Genomic DNA, 21366 nt, shown 5'->3' on the forward strand with positions numbered 1-21366 from the left:
TTTAAGCCCAATAAGTCGTCTTAAATCCAATTTCGTACTCAGAGATTTACGGAATCAAATCAAATAAAAAGATAATCCCCTAACTTGAGGAACACACAGAAAAATATTTTAATTGTTTGACATGGTAACTGAATTTTCCAAAAACTAATATTAAAATATAGAGAGATTCGATTTTAAAGAGAAGACTCTCAACTTTCTCCCCAAGTTTCTCCTAAAACCTAACACCTCGCTTTGAATCCGATCAATATTATAAATAGGTAACACCGGTTTTCTTTCAAACCCACACCTTCGAACAAACCAACATGATCTACGTAGAATAATATAGGACATACATTTTTATTTTAATAATAATTAAAAAAATAAAAAAGACAATATTATAAAAATTGACTATAAACAAATAAAAAAATCTATTAAATTATAGATTAGACAAATATTTATTAATTTAAATAAAATTTAAAAAAGAAACGATCCCGCGCTTTGAAAGCGCGGATCAAAATCTAGTCTATATATTATAATAGATCAATTTTTGCTTACTGTCCACGTGGGACCCACTTAATTTCTGGTTTATTTATTTTGGTCGAATAGGTTAATTAGTTTGGTTTGGTCTGATTTGGGTTTTCTAAGTTTGGTTCGATTATTATTAAGTCATTAGGGCTTCAATAGTTGTTAGCGTTCTTCCACACTTCATCTTGGCCGTAAATCTGCAAACCTAATGAGTTCTCCTCCCATCTCTTTACCTTCCTGTTCTCTCTCTCTGGTTAATTTCGGCAATCACCATGTCAAACCAACCTGAATCTTCTTTTTTTTGTTATTATATTTGTATATGCATTGAGTTAGGGTCTACTTGTCATGTCATTAAAAATGATCTACTTCTCGCTTTGCAGGGTAAGAAAAGGAAGGACACTGTCTTCATTTTGCTTGCTGATGAATCAGAATGAACAAGGTCGTAAGGTCCAACTTGAAGGTTAGACTGGGTGATGTCATCTCTGTACACCAATGCCCTGACGTCAAGTATTGAAAGCGTGTGCCTATCTTGCCTGTTGATGACACCGTCGAAGGAGTCACCGGAAACCTCTTTGATGCTTACCTCAAATGTAAGTTAGATAGAATCTTTAGTTATCTTTCATATCATCCATTGTCAATCTCCGTCTTTTGGAGTTTATGCTTTTTATTTATGTCAGTATCATAATTTTTTATTGCCATCTGTGAGAGCAGGAATGAGGAGTGTGGAGTTCAAAGTTATCGAGACTGATCAAGCTCTAGATACATAGAATCTCTGTGAGGGTGAACCAATTAAAAGAGAGGATGCAGCTAAGAATTGTGTGCTTCTCTATCGGTATGCTCCCCTCAGAACATAACAACGGCCGCCATTGTGGGCCTCAGAGCTGGCTCCTCGTGCATGCAGCACAAAGCTATCTGAACCAATTTTTCAATCTCTTAGGCTCGTCACTAACCCTCTAGCCCCGGGTCCGCTAGCTCTCTGTAACTCCCTTTCTAATCAATGGGTTATTATTGTTGTTCAAACTGCATATGCTCTGACTAACGGTGTGCTAATTTTGGTATCAGTTAATGGAGAACAATGAAGAAATGAAACAAATATCAAGAAGAGGCCCATCTGAAATACCACCTGGACCGATAGACAATAAGGTAAGATTGTTGCAACCTTCTCTCAGTATGAGCCTGTAAGCTGGAGAGATTTTGGTCTCTTTATTTACGGTGGGAATTGTTTAAGAGATACACCTCAAATTGATCTTTCTTTTGTGTATATTAAGCTGGGAGAGCCCGGCTACAAGGAGAGGTATTATGCTGAGAAATTTAGTACGTCCATTTCAGAGGAAACTGAGCAAATCATACAAGACTTGGTGAGTTTATGTCAATCGACTTCTCTGTCACTCTTCTGATGATTTGTTATACGTATAAAATGGAGTAAAGGTTTCGTCAGTCATGTGCTAAATGTGTTTTGGTGCGCATTTATAACTCTTGACATCCCATAAAGTCTCATTCTGACGATTTTTGACCCTCAAATATCTACACATCTCTTTTATCTTTTAAGGAGGTTTATAGCGAGATTTGAACTACTTTCTTGAAATGACTCATGTGACAGTTTTAGAAGAAAATGAAACTGTCATCAGGTCTGTTGACCTACTTTCCCTTGTAGGTATTAAAATATGTTGAAGGTTTGTGCTGGGTTTACTGGTACCACTACCAAGGTGTATGTATGATCTTGGAAATGGTCAATCTAACTTTTTAATAAGCGTAGATTGAGAATACCATGTTATTCCTTTGAGAGCCATACATTCTAACAAATACGACAATATTTATTTATAGTCGACTGATGGTTTCTTCTCGAGAAAGACATTGATGTTAATACCAGTTTGCAAATTTCAATGCAAGTCTGACCCTTTCTTCTAATTGTTTCAGGTTTTGCACATACTACTATGCCACCCCATTTGCTTCAGATCTTAAGAATCTGTCTGATTTGGAAATCACATTTTTCATTGGAAAGCCTGTTACACCTTTTGATCAAATTAGTGCGAACCCTACCGGCTGCAAGGTTCTTTCCTTTTTTTTTGTTTTGTGGAACCTTAATCTTTATATATTAAAACAGAAGTCATAACCTTGATTCATGTGTGATTTTTAAAAAAATTGACCTAATGGACTTATTCATAGAAAGTCGTGTTACATTTAATATATAATCTTATCATTTAAATTTTGGATCTAATAGAAATTTTTATTGGGCTATCAATAATTGAATTTAAACAATAGATGATCTATTAGATTTATAGATAGTATAAATTAAATAGATATTCCTTCCGTTTCTGAATAAGTGTCGTTGTAGAGAATTTTTTTCGTTACAAAATAAGTGTCGTTTTCGATTTTCAATGCAAAATTTATTAGTTTTATTCTGTAATTTATTTTTCTATTGGTTGAAATATGGTTAGGTGTATTGATAATTATGTTTTTATATAGGAAATGTGAAAAATTAATTGTTTTCTTAATCCGTGTGCACAGATCCAAAACGACACTTAATATGAAACAGAGGGAATATCATTTAATGTTATAATATTATACATCTATATGCTAAATATTTAAATATTTGTCTATGTTAACTTTTAAAATTATAAAGATTTTTTTTTAAATAACAAAAATCATATTATCTAATAATGATTAATCTTTACTACCTTAAACCAATGAAAACAAAGTTTAAACTATATAGTTTATTTTAAAAATTAAACAAAAACTAAATGTTTAATTATTTACTTGAGAATATAAATTTATGAAGCGAAAAGTTTAATTTTTTAAAAACTTTCTAAATTTGTGAAATGTTACAATATCTTTGAATATGACAATAAAACAATATTTTACTAATGTTATATATAGTTACGATTTTAATAATGAAATAATAATCCAAAAATATATATGTAGAGAAGATACAAATACATGTGAAAGTTTGAAACAATCTATTCAATGAAAAAATATAAAGTAAACTTATTATGTTTTAAAAATTAATAGACACATATATAATATAATATATACCAATTTAGAATTGAAAACAAAATATTTTTTATAAAAATAAATGAAAACAAAAAATGCGCGGTTGCGCGGATCGAGATCTAGTTATTATTATTTTCGACACAAACAGTGATGTAAATTGTGTCTCTTGGTTCATATATTATACTATGAATTCTATGACTCGAAACATTTTAAATATATTATACTATGAATTCTATGACTTGAACACTTTAAAATTAACGGGTGAGAGAAATAAAAACAACCTGTTAACACACATGAAAGATATAAACCTTTAACAAAAACCAAAATCCAGCAGTCAATTATCCTTAAAGATGATAGAGTTGATCGAGTACATAATTAATATATGTTTTATTGATCTTGCTTACGGTAAAATTATTAAAAATGTTGGCATCCTAATAAGCTCACAGGTTTAAAAGAGATTTAAAAACATTTCACATACGAAACACCTAAATAACCATACTTCAGTACACCACCTCAATCGTATTAGAATACAAATCTTGGTAAAGCAAAGACTATAACAAAATACTACATCACCTATACATATTCCCCGCGCTTGAGCAGAAACTACGCCCCTAGATGCCTTCGGCGGGCTCTCCAGCTTAGATCTGGTAGACGATCAATTTGTTGAACTAATAACTAAAAATTTAGAAGCTCTTCCGATAACGGAAAAAAAACAACCTAACGGTTGAGTTAGAAGCTGAAAAATCTTATGTTCCAAGACCCACAAAATTTCAAACCCAAAAAATTTAAACCCAGTTTACTTTATCACTTTATCGAAACATAAAGCTATACCAATTTCTTTTTTTGGTCTGCGATTGAATTTTTTTTTTTAAACCACAAAACTATTTTTATTAAAAAACCGCTAAACCTCTACATTAAATAATTCTATAACAATATAAATATATAAATATCTCCACTTATTACTTTAATTTTACAAAAAAAAATATACTTTCATTTGAGAAGCTTCACAATAAAATCCGTGTAAACTAAGAAAACTATTTTATTTACTGTACATATACATTTAAAATTTTAAAAATTAAAATTTAAACCCTTTTCCTTACACTATTTGGACCGTAAATTAACAATTACATAAGTTCGGTTATTTTTTATCATTAAACTGTAAATCACACTAAAGGTCAATCAAATCTATACCAATATAAGATAAAAGAAAATAACAATACAAATGAATACTATGGTCATTGTTAGATCTATCTAATCAACATGTGTAACTTTCGATCATCCATTCGTAGACAATTATAGACAACATGACCAAATAAACTTTTGTCAAAAAACAAACAATACAATTACATACACAAAACAACACAATGCATCGACAACGTACCCAGCTCCGCGTTTGGCTAAACCCCTAGTGTAATCAATTCACTTGCAGTTCCTACATCCCAATGTAACTGCATGGTATTTATCGAAGTTTCATGTCAAAAATAGTTTGATAATAAACATATTATTTTTTTCTATAAGCATTTAGTCCGCTAAACAAAAGCAAAATGTTTTCATTTTTCCAGCAACATTTGAAGAGTTTACTGTTAGTGACGTGATAATTCTGACATAATTTTGAAATCTAATGTAGCTACTAACTATTCCTTAAATTGAAGGATATTCTTAACACCTTTCCACACCTTTCCACACACATTCTCCAACTCTAGTGACATAAACCAGTATTTAAACACTAAACAAGTGGTTTTTATTTTTATTTTAATTTTTAATTTTTAAGTAGATTATTTTAGTTTGTTGGAAAACATGAGTGGTGATTTTAAATTTTTGTTTTTGTTTTTCTAATATGATTAATGATTCTAATAAGAAGTACATTATTTTATTACTGAATTTAAATTCAAATTATTATTATTATTATTTTGTGATAAATATATATTTGAGATAACTATATAATTTATTTCAATTTTATAAAATATTAGAGGTTATCACTAAAATAGTTATTCTTATAGACTACCAAGAGGGTTATATAAAATTGCTATTAATACTCAAATATACAAAGGAAATATATTGTTAAAAGCTAGAAAATTGAAAAAAATGTTGAAAATCGAGTTTCCCTAGATCTCTTGTTACAAAAAAAAAGGAAATCTATTTCTCAAAATCTTAATGGCTTAAAATAGATTTTCTGAAGAAAAAAAAACCAGAAACTGCTACAGAATCCGTCAACAATCCACACCATAATCTCCACTAGTATCCCCCACTACTCAAAAATCAACCGTTCACTCTTTCACCCAAACAACCCACACTCTTAAAAACACACACGAAAACGTTTCAAAACATAATTATCAAATTCGAATCACATTCACTAGAGAGAAAAACAAAAACTAAAATCACAAAAATGTTTCGAGTAAGCAACTTCGTTGTGGGTGTAGCCAACACGTTGGTGATGTTAGTGGGCGCATCAGCCATCGGTTACTCCATTTACATGTTCGTTCATCAAGACGTGACCGATTGTGAATCAGCCATTCGTGCACCACTCCTCACGACCGGGATCATCCTCTTCTTGGTGTCTTTAATAGGAGTGATAGGATCTTGCTTCAAGGAGAATGTCGCAATGGTCTCCTACTTGATCATACTGATTGCGGGCATTGTTGCGTTACTGGTTTTCTCGATATTTCTCTTCTTTGTGACCAACAAAGGAGCCGGTCATGTGGTCTCTGGTCGAGTGTATAGAGAGTACCATACGGTGGACTTCTCGACTTGGCTAAACGGTTTTGTTGGTGGGAAGAGATGGGTTGGTATAAGGTCTTGTCTCGCTGAGGCTAGCGTTTGTGATGATTTGAGTGATGGTCGTGTTAGTCAGATCGCTGATGCGTTTTATCACAAGAACTTGTCTCCAATCCAGGTATTTTCATTCCTTGCCTAGAATTTTATAAGTATATAACGAATGTTCTATATAACCGGCAGATCAGTTATAATCGAAACAATTTTTTTCTAAAAAATCGGTTTTTAACGATTTTTTGAAAGAGTATTTATCGGTTATATTTTATGAGATAATTTTATATTTCTTGTTTTGTCTTGAGCAGTCAGGTTGTTGTAAGCCACCGTCGGATTGCAACTTCCAGTTCAGAAACGCGACGTTCTGGATGCCGCCGGCGAAAAATGCAACGACGGTTGCGACGGACAACGGTGATTGCGGTGCGTGGAGTAACGTGCAAACGGAGTTATGTTTTAACTGCAACGCATGCAGAGCGGGTGTGTTAGCCAACATAAGAGAGAAGTGGAGGCATCTTCTGGTTTTCAACATATGTCTCCTCGTACTCCTCATGACCGTCTGTTCATGCGGTTGCCGTGCTCGTCGTAACAATCTCGCCGCTACCGAAAGTGACCGTGCCTGATCACACTATGTTTTAAGTTGTGTCTTTTTATTATGCCTTTGTTAATTAGTTTCTGTTAATTATCTTTTGTTTTCTTAGGATTGTCATGTTTGTTTCGAACCAAATCATAACTCCTTTATTGTATAATTATCCAAACTTTTTAATGACTTGTCAGTGACAAGTGATTATGCACGATCATTTCTAAGTTGGTTTGTTTGAATGATTTGTTAGTGATTTATTAAGGATTGGCCTCTTAACCGGGTATCACGGTTGCGGATGGACTCACATTTCTATTCATACGTTCGTTTCGTTTCTTAGGACGTCGTCATGTTTGGCTACACAAATAAACATAACAATCGTCATGTCGTAGTTTGCTACACAAGTAAACGTAACAATCGTTTTGGTTTAAAATTAATTCATGATTATGCAGATTCTCTAAGTTCATTGATGATATGGTAGAACGTCGATATATAAATCAGAGAAGATAGTGTATTTTCTAAGATCCAGGGATAAAAACTCAGGGGAAAACAGGTGTTCTTGAAACATGAAGGGAAACAAAACGATAAGATGAAATCTAGAAGACGAGCTCATGGGGTTTCATTCCTTGTGACAAAGAGAACCTGGCGCCGAGGTAGATCTTGAGCTCTGGGACTGCTTCAATGGATTTGATCAGAGCTGCGTCAACGGTTTTCTGGTCTTCTTTCTTCTCTTGTGGGATCTCTTTCTTCTCCTAATGATAATAAATAAGAACCCAAAAGATTCAGTAATGATACAAAGAAGAAAGCTTGTAACAAGTTGCTTTGTGTGTTGCTAACCTTTTTGTCAGCTTCAAAGAACTCGCCTTCTCCTTTCTTGGTCTTCTTCTCAGCAACCTTTCCGAAGTACTTGTCATCGAATTTCTCAATGCTGACTCCAGAAATGTCAACCTTTGTGGAGGTGCCAATCACGTACGACTGGTTAACACGTCTCAAAGGGACACCGTTGATCTTGAATGGTCCTGAAACAAACACATGAAAACGTATGAACACACCTTCCAAATTGAACAACCGAACACTATTACAAGGTGTGAAGAGACGAGAACTAACCAGTAACCAAAAGCAAACCAGAAGTGAGTTGCTTGAGAAAGACAACTCTCTTGCCCTTGAATCTACCAGCAAGGATGATCAACACAGTTCCTGGAGTAATGCTGGCTCTGCAACACACACACAATAGCAGACAGAACATAACTTATCTAGCTGTAATAAATATGCAAATCTCTTATGAATCTAACGTTTCAGCAAATCCTCCAAACACAAAAAAAAAAAAAAAAACTGCTGATTCCAACAAATGATTCAAAACTATTATGTTACGTAACCTACAAGCTCAAATCTGCTATAGATTGAAATTCAATTAAAACACTAATCAAAGAAAATGGATTTTACTTGAGTTTGGTGGGCTTAGGCTTGCGTCTGTTGGCGAGAGGCTTCTTAACGTCTTCAGCTGGATAGAACTTGGCGGCCTTCTCAACGGGAGCTTCGACCTTGGACTTAGCGTCGTGACGGGGGAAAACGCCGCCGTTTTTGGCCTTGATTGCCCACAAACCTCTCTTGTGGTACATTTGCGAGCGAGAGTATTTGCCGACACCCCTGATCAGATCGGGGTTTCGGCTTACTTTCGGGGTCCTCTGCTTAGCCGCCGGCATTTTTCTCTCTTCTCTGCGATGAACTCTCCTCTCCTCAGTGGCGTGCGTAAACCCTAGATTGGAGTTAGCCGCGCTTAAATATAAGGACGATAAGCAGCGAATCAAAACCTAATGGGCCTAATATGTGTTGAATATATCTCATGGGCCTTAATGGGCTAAAAACTAATACGGGTTTTGAAGCTAGATGGGGCAATAATGCATGCGAAATAAATTCTCAGTAAGGAACTGTGAAACACTCTTAATTCTCAAAGATGACCCTTTTTTTTTTTTTTACTAAAAATGTCTTCAGTGCCGAAATAACAAACGCATGAGATATGGTCCAAGACTCCACCAAGTAAAGGCCTTTGCCATGTTTTGCATTCTTTAATCAGAAGAAAAAGAAGGAACGAGTCTTATCTTTGTTATGTTGAATCAGTAGACAGAGTTGGGTCAGAGCAAAATGTTCGATTCATATTTCTTATATTCGGCTTACATTCATTAACTTTTATATTTATATTTATTTTAAAAACGAACAAATATGATATACACTGAAACTTGTTATAGAACTATAAATATAAATGCAAATTTAAAACTATTTGAAATAATTTGTTGTGTTTTATTGGAGTTTTATGTAGGATATTAGTAAGATTAATAAAAAGTTAACTAAATTATAAATTAAGATATATATATATATATATATATTCTTTATATTGGTTATTTTTATGTAAAACAATTGTAAAGCTTATAATTACAACTGTATAAATTTTGATTGGTTTTAAAATTATTAAGTTTCATTTTTGTACTTGTCTTTAAAAGAAAGTACCACCGATTTGTATACCAGTTCTTTATGTGTTGTCTTCAATTTATTGTTTTAACCAAAATAATTTTGTCAACGTTTTTAACCAAAATTTAAACTTAACATTTATTGTTGCTATTTAATTTCTGTTTTTTTTTTTTAAGTTTGTTTGTGATAGAAAGAAAATTTTGCATCATGATTTGAAATATTATTAGTTGTAAATTTATAGAAGGTTTACTTTCTTACCGTTGTTGATGTAATATTAATTTTACAGTTTCTTATTTTAATTATTTAATTAATCAGAATTTTTGGAAATAATTTTGAATATTAATACTATTATTTGATGTTCTAGTTTTTTCTGTTTGTTGGGTAGTGTTTGTGTGCTCGGTCATCCCTTTATGCAAGGCTGAGATACTTGCTCAAATATGGTCTTGAATGACTTCTCGAAAACATGTATTAGTGAGGACTTCAAACCCAACTTAAAAGCTTTCTAAAAATTATAAATGGTAGATATATACAAAAATTATCACTGTCTGAGGTATGGAATTAGGTTTTTAATCAAAAATTCTGAAGAAGTCTTAACTTAAATCTGATTAAACACATTGCATAGACGTTTTGTGTGTTCCTGAAAATAATTTATATACAAAAACGGTTTAAGAATTCTAACTCCTACGGTTTGATCATGCCCTACAATATGAGTTGCAAACCTACGAACTGCATTATTATTATTCTCGCATTTGCCTCACTTCTTCTGCCAGGAACGTTGTTGCTGTATTGGCTAATTTTGTGTACATGATGTTGTGTTCACGTACGCACGCTGCGAGGATGTTGTTGCTTTATATTAAGGATGAGGAGATGGTGTGTTCTGAATTGGTCTTTTGCATGTGAATATTAGTAATTTTTAAGGATTTATGGTGGGGTATTGAGTTGTAGTAAATTTGTATGTTAGATTTTCTTTGAGGCTTTATTTTTTTGCAGCTTAGTAGTCTAAGTTTGTGATTTAATAGTCAAGAGAATAATGAAGGTCATGGCTATTTCGGGCCTAAAAATGCAAAACTTGCAAGTACGTGATTTTAAATTGAATGCGTACAGTTAGGGGCAAAAATAGCTATTATAACTTCTTTTGGGACAGGCTATTGCAGAAAAAGTCTTTTATTAGAAATAATTTTCAATCAACCAATAAAATCTTAATATGCATGTTAGAAATTGTTAGTTTTCATATAAAACACTTACAATTCTGCAAATTACAATGTTTAAATTTATTTGTGTACGACTGTATTTACCACTACCTATGAAGGATATAGATATATCATATATCCATGAACCTTCTACTATACTTAAAATAAAGGAAATATCACAACCTGCAACGAGTTTCCTAGTTCTCTAGAAGTAGTTCTTTGAAGGTCCATGCCTTCCACATCTAGTTTAAAAAACATATTATTTTCAGGTTTCCAAAAAGCATGTTAACCCTAATCTTTCTTCTATATGAGGAAACCCAACAAAATCATAACTTATTTTATTCAAGGATTCATAGATGTATGTGTTCATTCAATAAAATATGTGATAACTCACTGGAACTCCGGTTGATTCACCGGAGTAAATCTCAGCACCTCGATCTTAGCCTTCATCAGTCGAGGTTTTACACCTAAAATAAAACCGACAGACCAAAACAATATGTTAATGAGAATAACACCATTTTCAGACCACCACACAAAAATATAATTAATGAACATGTTACACTGCAAAGAAAACTACAAACTTTTGATGAATCTCTTTTATCAAACTTGCAATCAAACGTGGAGAGATAAGGTCTTAAACTGTTCTAAGTGAACGCAGTGTTATTATCTGAATATACGTCTTTGATTGAAGTAAAACAGAGCCTTGTTTTCCCGATATGCAAACACAGGATCCTTTCATTGAATCCAAGTAAGGCTTTATTATCTGTTAGTTTGTAAATTTGCTTAAATTTTTTTGATAATCTTTAAAGGTTAAAAGAGGAATGTTGAAACCTTTTCATCTAGCCAGAGGATGGTGATACCCACAAATTCACCATTTTTCTTCATGTTCCTTCAATCCCAAAAGCAGAGGATCCGGCCAGCAACCACCTGTGAAGTCGGACCAAGGCTGAGATCGTCAAAGGTTGAGGAGGAAACAGTTTGTTGAGCAACGGTAGCAGCAGAGGAAGACATTGTCGATGATTGGTTGAAATCTGTGACAGTTCAATAAAGCCTTGACTTGATAAGAGATGCACTGATCCGGTCTACTATATGAAGTATATAGGGGAGACAAAGTTTTGTCGGCAGATTATTAAATTGGATTCAAAGATCTGAACTTTCAAACATGATGCGTTACCCAGATGAGAAATCTATCTACTTGAATTTACACTCAAAATAGAAAACATAGAATGAGAACATATTAACACCACCGGCATAATCATCGTGAACGGTGCTTGTCTCGACACCGTCGGCAAAAACCCCTTGTATAAAGCCATGATCCCTTCAGCTCTCTCCGTCTTCAACACGCAATCAACTGCTCCCTTATACGGCGCCGTTTTCCCCGCCTCCACTCATACAAATGCAACTCATACAAATTCCCATTATCTCGGAAAATATGTCTAAAACGCCACTCATTTGCATGCAATTTTTTTGCTACTAACTCCTGAGTAGGAGACTGACGTGACATATCCTGAAAGAAGAAACAAAGGGAAACATTGAATTAAAGCATATTTTGGAACAAAATTCAGGAATATTGGTTTTCAATATATAACTAAAGCACCAACCAGAGGCGGGAGACATTCATCAGCATGTCGGCTAAGCACAGAAAATCCACCATGTGTACTTGTGTCCGAAGCAGTCAAGGTTTTGCAGAAGGAATGCACTTGGAACCTGGGGGGGCGGAGGAAGAGGTGCCTCTTTCTCAATTGCATTCTCGTCTTGCTGGAAAATAAAAAAAAATTAATATATCAGATTTTCGAAGAATATGATCATCCTATACTCCGCTCCAACTAAATGAACATAAGAAAATATAACTTACAATAGGTTCCGGAAAAAGAGTAATCTGCGCATAAGCACCACTAATGCAAAATCATAGACAAATCTTAAAGTTAGCTTATAATTCAAACACTCAAAAAACAAAAAAAGCGTATTACCAAACGAAAGTGAAGCCTACCTTTAAATCAACATTAAAGAGTCAACAAAGGATCTTCGAAGGAAGATCATAGAGAGGCATCTACTGTTCCGCCAGCTTGGTTTTCCGATGCTTCCACCTACTCATCAAGAAAACGACAAAAAAAAAAAATTAAAACCAAACGTAAAAAAAATCACAAGCAAATCGGAGTCTAGGAAAGAAATCGTGGTCAGGTCTTGGAGGTTAATGGGGAGAAAGCAATTGGCCAGGTTAATGATTCTTATGTTTTACTTTGACTTTATGTATGGTGTGGAGTCACGGGTGCCTTCTAATGTTAATCCTAATTTGGCTGCAGGTAGAGGAGTCCCAAAGGTTAACATAACAAACCCCGCCGCAAAGCTTGACGTCACGTGAGTCCCGAGCCCGTCTCTCATCAACCCTCTCTCCAAAATCGTCTCTTTCACCGAGTCGTACGTAGCCAGCTGCGACGCTCGCGTGCTCTGTTTATCATCATCGACGAACGTCTCCACAGCGACGTGACGCCTTCGCCGCGAACCATCTGCGCGATCGCGGCCAAAACGCTCTTGTAGTTCCTCCGGTCGACCACCGGGAGCCTCCGTCGGCTTGCATGCGCACCATGGAAACATCCGCCGGGTTCATCACCGGAGGTTTCGGCGCCACCGTCGGTATGGTTTTGGTTTCCAGGTCGGTCCATTTGGTTTTCAGGATGTCGTATAGACCCATACGAGTCGTCGAGTAGAGAGTCTGGCGGAGAACGGTGGCGGAGGTGGCGGAGATGCCGGAGAAGAGAGTGCACGTGCCTTCTTGTCTGATAATGCGAGATCCGATGGTGATTATACCCACGCGCGGAGGAGGCGAAGGCGCGTGAACGGCGGAGGAAGTCTGGAAAGCAAGAGCTGGTCGGAGATTTGTCTGAATCGAGGCTGATTCCCCTTGGAGCTGCATTCAGACCTTGGTTAGATCAAGCGGGTGGGTCGAACATCCCGCTACGATCGATGCGATCCCTCCTTCAGCGATCCATTTCAGAAAGATTGTTTTTCTTTTCCGAGAAAATGAAAAAATGTTAGATCTTTATTGCTTTTAAAGAGACCAGATAGAATTAGAGCTTATCTCACTGGAGATTAGGAGATGGGAATAAAGACCGAAAGCTATATAAGTAGGGTTCACAGAGATGTAAATAATCGTGACCATTTATGTTGAAGTGATTAAATACGGGAAAATGAAGAGTTCGCCGGAGATAATCAGATAACGAAAAGATAAAAGAGAAAGGTGAGTTTCCAGATCTGTCTGAAGCGATGCAGAAAACCTAGGTTAACTTCTACGACGTCGTAAACATAAACGACTTCTTCAATTAGTCTCACACAATCCATTTGTTACATTCATTAAACACACATACCAATTGGGTATTCTCAAGTGACGCAGCCCATGATAAAACATTTTTTTCCCAAATGGGACCCATAATTTGCTGACGTGTCAAAAAACACTTTTTTGATTGGTTGATTATAATTGAGTACGTGGAAGCATGAGGGGAATCCTTATTCCCCTTTTAGTATTGTACTAGGATAAGACCCGCGCCTTGCGCGGAATTAAGTTATTATTTTTATTATATTTTGGAGAATGAAACAATAGTTTGGCTTCATTTGGATTAGAGGTGTTCAATCCAGATATCGGATTGGTTTCGGTTCGGTTCGGTTTTTTCAGTATTTTGGTTAGTAAAATATAACTACTATTCTAAATCCATATTTACTTTGACTTTAATCTTTCACATACTTTTGAAAGATTTCAACTAGACAACTAAATTGATCAGTCAATCTTGTTGCTTTAAATCATTAGTATTTATATATATATATATATATATATATATATTATTTAGTTTGAATATTTATTAAATAAAAATTCATATGCGTTATATTTTATGATCACTTGTAACTTATTATAACAAAAAAAAAAATCTATTAATCACAAAATTTTCAGAGTGAGAATCTTCAAATTTCTAATAATATATAGACGTTTTGAAATATTCAAAATATAACATATAAGAAAAAATATAAATGTTTTTATTATATATTTAATGTGATTTTTTAATATCTTTTAATAATATAAAATTTAAAAAAAGAACTAAGATACCAAAATTGTTATCAAATATTTATTATTCATAATAATTAATTTTCATATATACGTTAATCATATTAGGTAATTTCGTAGCTTCTAATTAAGGAAAGTGCAAAAACAAAATTTGGTAGATTATTTATCAATTCTAATATTCGATATTTGGTTTAATAAAAAATATAATGTAAGCTAAGATGGACCAACCTATTTTTTTAAGAATAGTATATTTTATATAGTCATTTATTAAATGAGAATTTATAATCATACAATTCTATGATCATTCATATCATTTTATAACTGAATATTTAAATCATCGATAACAAAATTTTCAATGTGAAATCTTTAATAAGTTTATAATTTATAAATGTTTTTGAAAATTCATTGAAAGTTTTAATATTAAAATATTTATGTAATCTTATGGTATATAGTTTAATCTATATATATATATATATGTTTTATTATTAAATGATATTTTTTACTCATATGGTTTTAAAATCATGTGTATCTTCTTATAATATTAAATAAAAGTTCATATTAATACAATTTTATGATCATTTGTAACTTATTATGACAAAAAAATAATCTATTGATCACAAAATTTTAATAGTGGAGATCTTCAAATTTCTAATAATTTATAGACGTTTTGAAAAATTCAAAATATAACATATAAAAAAAATATAAATGTTTTTTATTATATATTTAATGTGATTTTTAATATCTTTTAATAATATAAAATTTTTAAAAAGAACTAAGATACAAAAATTGTTATCAAATATTTATTATTCATAATAATTAATTTTCACATATATGTTAATCATATTAGGTAATTTTGTAGCTTTTATTTAAGGAAAGTGCAAAACATTTTTTGGTATATTATTTATCAATTCGATAGTTAGTTTAATAAAAAGTGTAATATAAGTTAAGATGGACCAACCTATTTTTCTAAGAATAGTATATTTTATATAGTTATTTATTAAATAAGAATTTATAATCATACGGTTCTATGATCATTCATATCATTTTATAACAAAATATTTAAATCATTGATAACAAAATTTTCAATCTGAAATCTTTAATAAGTTTATAATTTATAAATGTTCTTGAAAATTCATTGAAAGTTTTAATATTAAAATATTTATGTAATCTTATGGTATATAGTGTTTAATATATATATATATATATATTTATTTATTTATTATTAAATGATATTTTTTACTCATATGGTTTTAAAATCATGTGTATCTTCTTATACTAAAAATGTTAAACCATTGATCATTAATTTTTAACATAATAATTTTAATAGTTTTAGTCATTTATTGTCGTTTTTAAAAATTCAAAATATAACATATACGAAAAAATCTAAATTTTACTTCTATAGCTAATTTGATTGTTTAATTTATTTTAATAATATAAAATTAAACAAAAAATGATGGAGGAGATATAAATTGTTATCAAATCTTTATTATTAAAATCATTAATTGTCATATATATATTAGTCATTTATGGTAATTCCGTAGGTTTTATTTAAGGAAAGAAAATAGCATATCATATCATTATATCATATAGTTTGACCAACTTATGTATCTAACAACATATAAAAATCAAATGTGGACCTACTTATTTTTCAATTGAATGTAATTGACTACCTAATTGAGTGCCACCTATGCATTGGGGCCTATTTTAATTAATACAAAATTGAAGTTACATCTTTTCAAATGTTTCTCAATTAATATATAGGGGATTGATTCTCACATAGTTTAATTACATAGATACCATTAATAAAAAGAAAATCTGACTGGACAAGAATCCACGTGAAAGAAATTTGTGATTTTGGTTGTCAAAAGAAATATAATGGGAACAAGTATTATCTTTGTTTTGTTGAAATGAGTACACAAAGTTGGGTCATATCAAAATGTTTAACACAAAATCTCTATAAAATTAATTGAAAATTAAGTTATTTTACAAAACATGTTCCATTTACAAAGTTCATTTTACTTATAGTAAACTAAAATTGTGATTTTTAAAGTCTAGACAAGAATCGACATAAAAGAGAAAATTATGATTTTAGTTGTCTTCTTTTAGAACGAAGAGTAATGTATCAAAAAAGATGTTTTATAATCTGGTTCATCAAAACAAATAAAAATGTGAACAGATTAAAAACAGAATGTCGCCTATGATTAATGGAAATTAACCAGATTGGTAACGCTAGACCAAGTCTTTTAGGATTGCTCATGGATAAGTTAGTCGCCGTTCTTAACTTGATAAATCGCTCATCTAAAGTCGCTGGAAGACAAAAACCCAAAGTTAAGTGTTGACTAGTCGAAATAAAAGAGTGGAAGCTAATTGTACGAAATCTTAAAGCTATTATCTTTCTTCTTCGGTCCCTATAATTTTTCTTGGTATGATCGATTTCGATATTGTCCAAGTCCAGTGTTTGAGTGACCAAGTTGTTGCTTAGTTTATCGAATTCAAATACGACCACTTCCGTATAAATTACTCACCTTCCTCGAATTTTCAATTATGTGTGTTCGCACGCCTATTGTTTCTTTAATAACTTGTCGTCTAATGTCTAATAAATTATTTTTGGAATTTAACAAAAAATGTGAAGTTTTCAGTCTACTTAGAAAAGTCCGCACTCCATCTTTTACTACGATTGAACACATTCTGACAAAGACCATGTTTTCGATATGTAATATTTCAAAATTGACCATATTATTTCCGAAGTCCTATGGTTCCGATATTTCCATAAAGGTTTTGATATGTATAAATTATCTTATTTGTTGTGAAGTTTACCATATTTTCAATTTCTATGTAAAAATTTATTATTTTCTTTGTTTTTCATTTTTGAAAGTTCATTTTCTTCTATTGGTAGGGTTGATTTTTCGACTAAATTTTAAATTTTCATATTGGGTAAAAATGTATTGTTTAGTACTTGGACCGACCTATTTAGTCAACACAAATATCTTCAAAAAATCTGAAAGAATATTCAACATACTATAATTTAATTGGTGTTCCAAATGCTGCGGCGCTGTATTGTATTTGACAAAGATGTTTTGTATAATTTTGAAGAAAAATTGATATTGGCATAGAGAACAGACTATTAATAAACTATAAGCAATCCGAATTTCGATTAACAAATAATTCACCTAGAAAAATTGATATTGGCATGGACTCTAATTAAAAAGGAGGACACATATGATATCACAAATGGCGGTCTTCTGCATGTGATAAATATTATATAATAGCCGTCTTAGTACTATTATTTGTTGTGCACCTAAAAAGAAAAGATAACTGAAAATTAATTATTTAATCTTATGGAAAAATCAGACGTCCATCTCGAAATTCCACTTAAAAAGTTGGCATGATTTTTGATAAATACAAAAGAAAATCTTGAGTAAGGAATCAAAACGAGCCATGTGGCAATCACATACATATCGACGTCGTTGGCAGTAGCCACACGTACAGCTACAAGCACGCATAAATAAAGATGCTGCCTCGTCCTCAAAGTTGCTCACTTCGCAAGTGTACCAAACAACTCTTAGAAAAAATAAACTAAAGCTTCTCTCTCTCTCTACTTTGTGGTAAGAAAACAGAGCAAGTAGAGATATCTTTCTCTTTCTCGCTCTTTGTGTTCTTCTTAGTATCACAAACGAGCTAGCAAGATGTCAATAAGAAGAATCTACCGATGTCTGAACTCTTTAATCAAAAGATCATGTGCTCAATCTTTATGATCACACGTCCCGTTTCACACTTTGTTCAACTCTCAGGTTTTCATTTTTTTTTTCTCTTTGTTCTCTGTTTCACTTGAGAACAACCCCATCAAGAATCAAGAATGGTGCGGACACCGTGTTGCAAAGCTGAACTAGGCTTAAAGAAAGGAGCATGGACTCCCGAGGAAGATCAGAAGCTTGTCTCCTACGTCAACCGTCACGGTGAAGGTGGATGGCGAACTCTCCCCGAAAAAGCTGGTATTTTTTTTATTCCGCCTTATTTGAATATTCAATGTTTGGCCTTTCTGGCTATTATTGATCAATGATTTTTAATATAAAATAATTTTATAATGATTTAGGACTCAAAAGATGTGGCAAAAGCTGCAGACTGAGATGGGCTAATTATCTACGACCTGACATCAAAAGAGGAGAGTTCACTGAAGATGAAGAATGTTCTATCATCTCTCTTCATGCCCTTCATGGCAACAAGTTAGTCTCCCTATCTCTCTCAACTTTTTCTTTTTGTATATTGTCCCAATATTTTGTCCATTTTCGCCTGGGGTATAACTTAAATGGCTGTATTTTAACACATTTTAGTTCTTTTATTTAATACTTTCTAAAATTCTAAATAAGGGGAGTAAAATCTTTGCTTGTACATTTGCCTGTATAATTACAAAACATGATTACACTCCATGTTTATAATTTACAAATAATATGAGCAAAAAAATAAGTAAAATATGTGTTTTCCACAAAACATATTTCAACTTTTCCAGCGAAGAAAATTGAACTAAAAGAAAATATCTTGGTTTATACGTTATATATATGTATACTTTTTAGAACAATTTGTATGTTATATTCTTATATACTGTGTTATCATCATGACTAATAATATCGTGTAATCTTATGGTGTTTAATCAGATGGGCTGCAATAGCTCGTGGATTACCGGGAAGAACCGATAACGAAATCAAGAACCACTGGAACACTCATATCAAAAAACGTTTGATAAAGAAAGGTGTCGATCCGGTTACACACAAGAGCTTGATTTCCGACAAATCAGAAAACTTCCCAGAGATTCCAGAGAAGCAAAACGTTATTCAGACAATTATAACGAGTGAAGATGATCTTGATAATGAGAAGGTGAAGAATAGCAACAAGAAGCCGGTATTATCATCGGCTAAGTTCTTAAACAGAGTAGCTAATAGGTTCGGAAAGAGAATCAATCAAAGCGTTCTGTCTGAGATTATCGGAAGTGGTGGCCCACTTACTACTACTACTACAAGTCACACTGCTACTACTACAAGTGTCACCGTTAACTCCGAATCAGATAAGTCAACTAGCTCTTCTTTCACACCAACCTCAGATCTTCTATGCCAGATGACTGTTAACGGTAACGCTACATCGTCTCCGTCCACATTCTCTGATGCATCCGTTAATGATAGTTTAATGTACTGTGATAATGAGGATAATCTCGGATTCTCAAATTTTCTGAACGATGAAGATTTCATGATGTTGGAAGAGTCTTGTGTTGACAACACTGAGTTTATGAAAGAACTTTCGAGGTTTCTTGAGGAGGACGTGAACGACGACGTCGAGGTGATGCATGTCTATGAGCATCAAGACAATATCGAAGATATTGATAACTATTTTGCATGAATGAATCTTACACGATCATTTCAATATGATCATGGTTATGTCATGTCGATGGATATGTTAGGCTGGTGATTATGATAATAATGAATAATGATAATGACGATGCTGAACCATGCATGTAGCTTGTATTGACATATGAGTGTTTTTAATTGTTTTTACTCTTTTGTATGTTTACGCTCAAGTGTGTTTCATATGAAGTGAACAAATTTATGGTAATGTAATAATAAGTTTAACGAGTGTATTATATATATTAGACTTTTAGTATTCATAATTCGATAACAGGCAAAACATGTACCAGTAAAATTAGAATGTCGACTTGTAACTATCCTGACATGTTCTAATTAAGCCTCTTTTCAAAACAAAACAAAAAACTATCCGAAATTGAGAATTACGGTATTTTAACACTACTGCTTTGGTAGCTCATAAGCTAAGTGCCTATGACTAGTGCATCGAGCAAGTTGATATAATCATACATACAATATATATAATTTAATTATACATACAATATAGATAATTTAAGTGGTTTCAAGGACTTATATATGTAGTTATGTATACCTTAAATATGTCATTTCTCTAATGAGGTATGCGACCGACAGAAAGCAAGTGGACCTTCTTTGAACATTCCAAAGATTAAAGAGGGGAAGAATTGCATTATCATTACATCTTTTGACGGCACCATGCATAAAACAAAAGTAAAAGCTGAGATTTGTTCAATACTATTTGTAAAAGTTGAATGATTTTCCTTTCCCAGTGTCTTCTAATTCTCTAATATTCTCTATATATAAAGTGATAATAATAATTACAAACACTAAAATAGTACCTCTAGGAACAGTGATTACAAAATCATAGCAATTTATGATTAAAATATATCCATATTTTATTCTTTTATTTTCATTTAACTTTTACTCTAAAATCTATTTTAGAATAAATTATTTTAAAGTTTATAATAACTTTTACTTTAAAACAGAATCAGAATAAAATTATTTCAAATGAAAATGATTAATACATTTATTGTTCATTTTTATTCATGATTCTATTTAAAAGATAAAATAAATGTAAACTAAAACTTTTTTATATATAAAACTTGATTTTTAATATATATAGAACTATTATATTTTAAGTTTTATTCCCAAAATAACAAAAAATTTAGTCCCAATTTTGAAATAGAACTCCTAAGTGGAAACTGTAAGAATAAATTTAACGAATGAGTTATTTTTTCTGGTTTAGATGTTTAGTTTATTGCAAAGAAAATCTGAACGATAAATCTAATTGTAGTCCAAAAATCCAAGTATTGCGAGTGCTGCTTCTACGAATGAACGACTATACATTCAATACTAGGATAAGACCCGCGCCTTGCGCGGGATTAAGTTATTATTTTTATTATATTTTGGAGAATGAAACAATAGTTTGGCTTCATTTGGATTACGGCTGTT

The 21366-nt window shown here is 32.4% G+C and overlaps 3 protein-coding genes, 1 long non-coding RNA gene and 1 pseudogene across 5 annotated transcripts; 3 read left to right on the plus strand and 2 right to left on the minus strand.

The window, feature by feature from the left end:
* The first annotated feature begins 481 nt into the window (after positions 1–481).
* On the plus strand, positions 482–2669 carry LOC106386207. 2 transcript variants are annotated; one of them, XR_001277443.3, is made up of 6 exons: positions 482–757; positions 885–1094; positions 1216–1482; positions 1567–1647; positions 1773–1862; positions 2422–2669. It is a non-coding gene; the product is annotated as an uncharacterized LOC106386207 (long non-coding RNA). The 2 variants fall into 2 exon arrangements; XR_001277442.3 differs by having other exon boundaries at positions 493–1094.
* A 959-nt stretch (positions 2670–3628) lies between these two features.
* LOC106413474 (tetraspanin-11-like) lies at positions 3629–7224 on the plus strand. The gene is made up of 2 exons (XM_013854245.3): positions 3629–6388; positions 6570–7224. Exons 1-2 carry the CDS (start codon positions 5882–5884, stop codon positions 6879–6881), a joined length of 819 nt encoding a protein of 272 aa, XP_013709699.1. The 5' UTR covers positions 3629–5881; the 3' UTR covers positions 6882–7224.
* An 89-nt stretch (positions 7225–7313) lies between these two features.
* LOC106387671 (60S ribosomal protein L6-1-like) lies at positions 7314–8605 on the minus strand. The gene is made up of 4 exons (XM_013827573.3): positions 8282–8605; positions 7946–8052; positions 7676–7857; positions 7314–7590 (listed from the first exon to the last, which is right to left on the minus strand). The coding sequence occupies exons 1-4, from the start codon at positions 8539–8541 to the stop codon at positions 7435–7437; spliced, it is 705 nt and encodes a 234-aa protein (XP_013683027.1). The 5' UTR covers positions 8542–8605; the 3' UTR covers positions 7314–7434.
* Positions 8606–11607: 3002 nt separating this feature from the next.
* LOC106385289 lies at positions 11608–17213 on the minus strand (annotated as a pseudogene).
* An 860-nt stretch (positions 17214–18073) lies between these two features.
* On the plus strand, positions 18074–20197 carry LOC106430843 (transcription factor MYB51). The gene is made up of 3 exons (XM_013871637.3): positions 18074–18540; positions 18642–18771; positions 19201–20197. The coding sequence occupies exons 1-3, from the start codon at positions 18405–18407 to the stop codon at positions 19934–19936; spliced, it is 1002 nt and encodes a 333-aa protein (XP_013727091.1). The 5' UTR covers positions 18074–18404; the 3' UTR covers positions 19937–20197.
* The last annotated feature ends 1169 nt before the right edge of the window (positions 20198–21366 follow it).

Source organism: Brassica napus, chromosome C8 (assembly GCF_020379485.1).
Source record: "Brassica napus cultivar Da-Ae chromosome C8, Da-Ae, whole genome shotgun sequence".
Lineage (NCBI taxonomy): Eukaryota > Viridiplantae > Streptophyta > Magnoliopsida > Brassicales > Brassicaceae > Brassica > Brassica napus.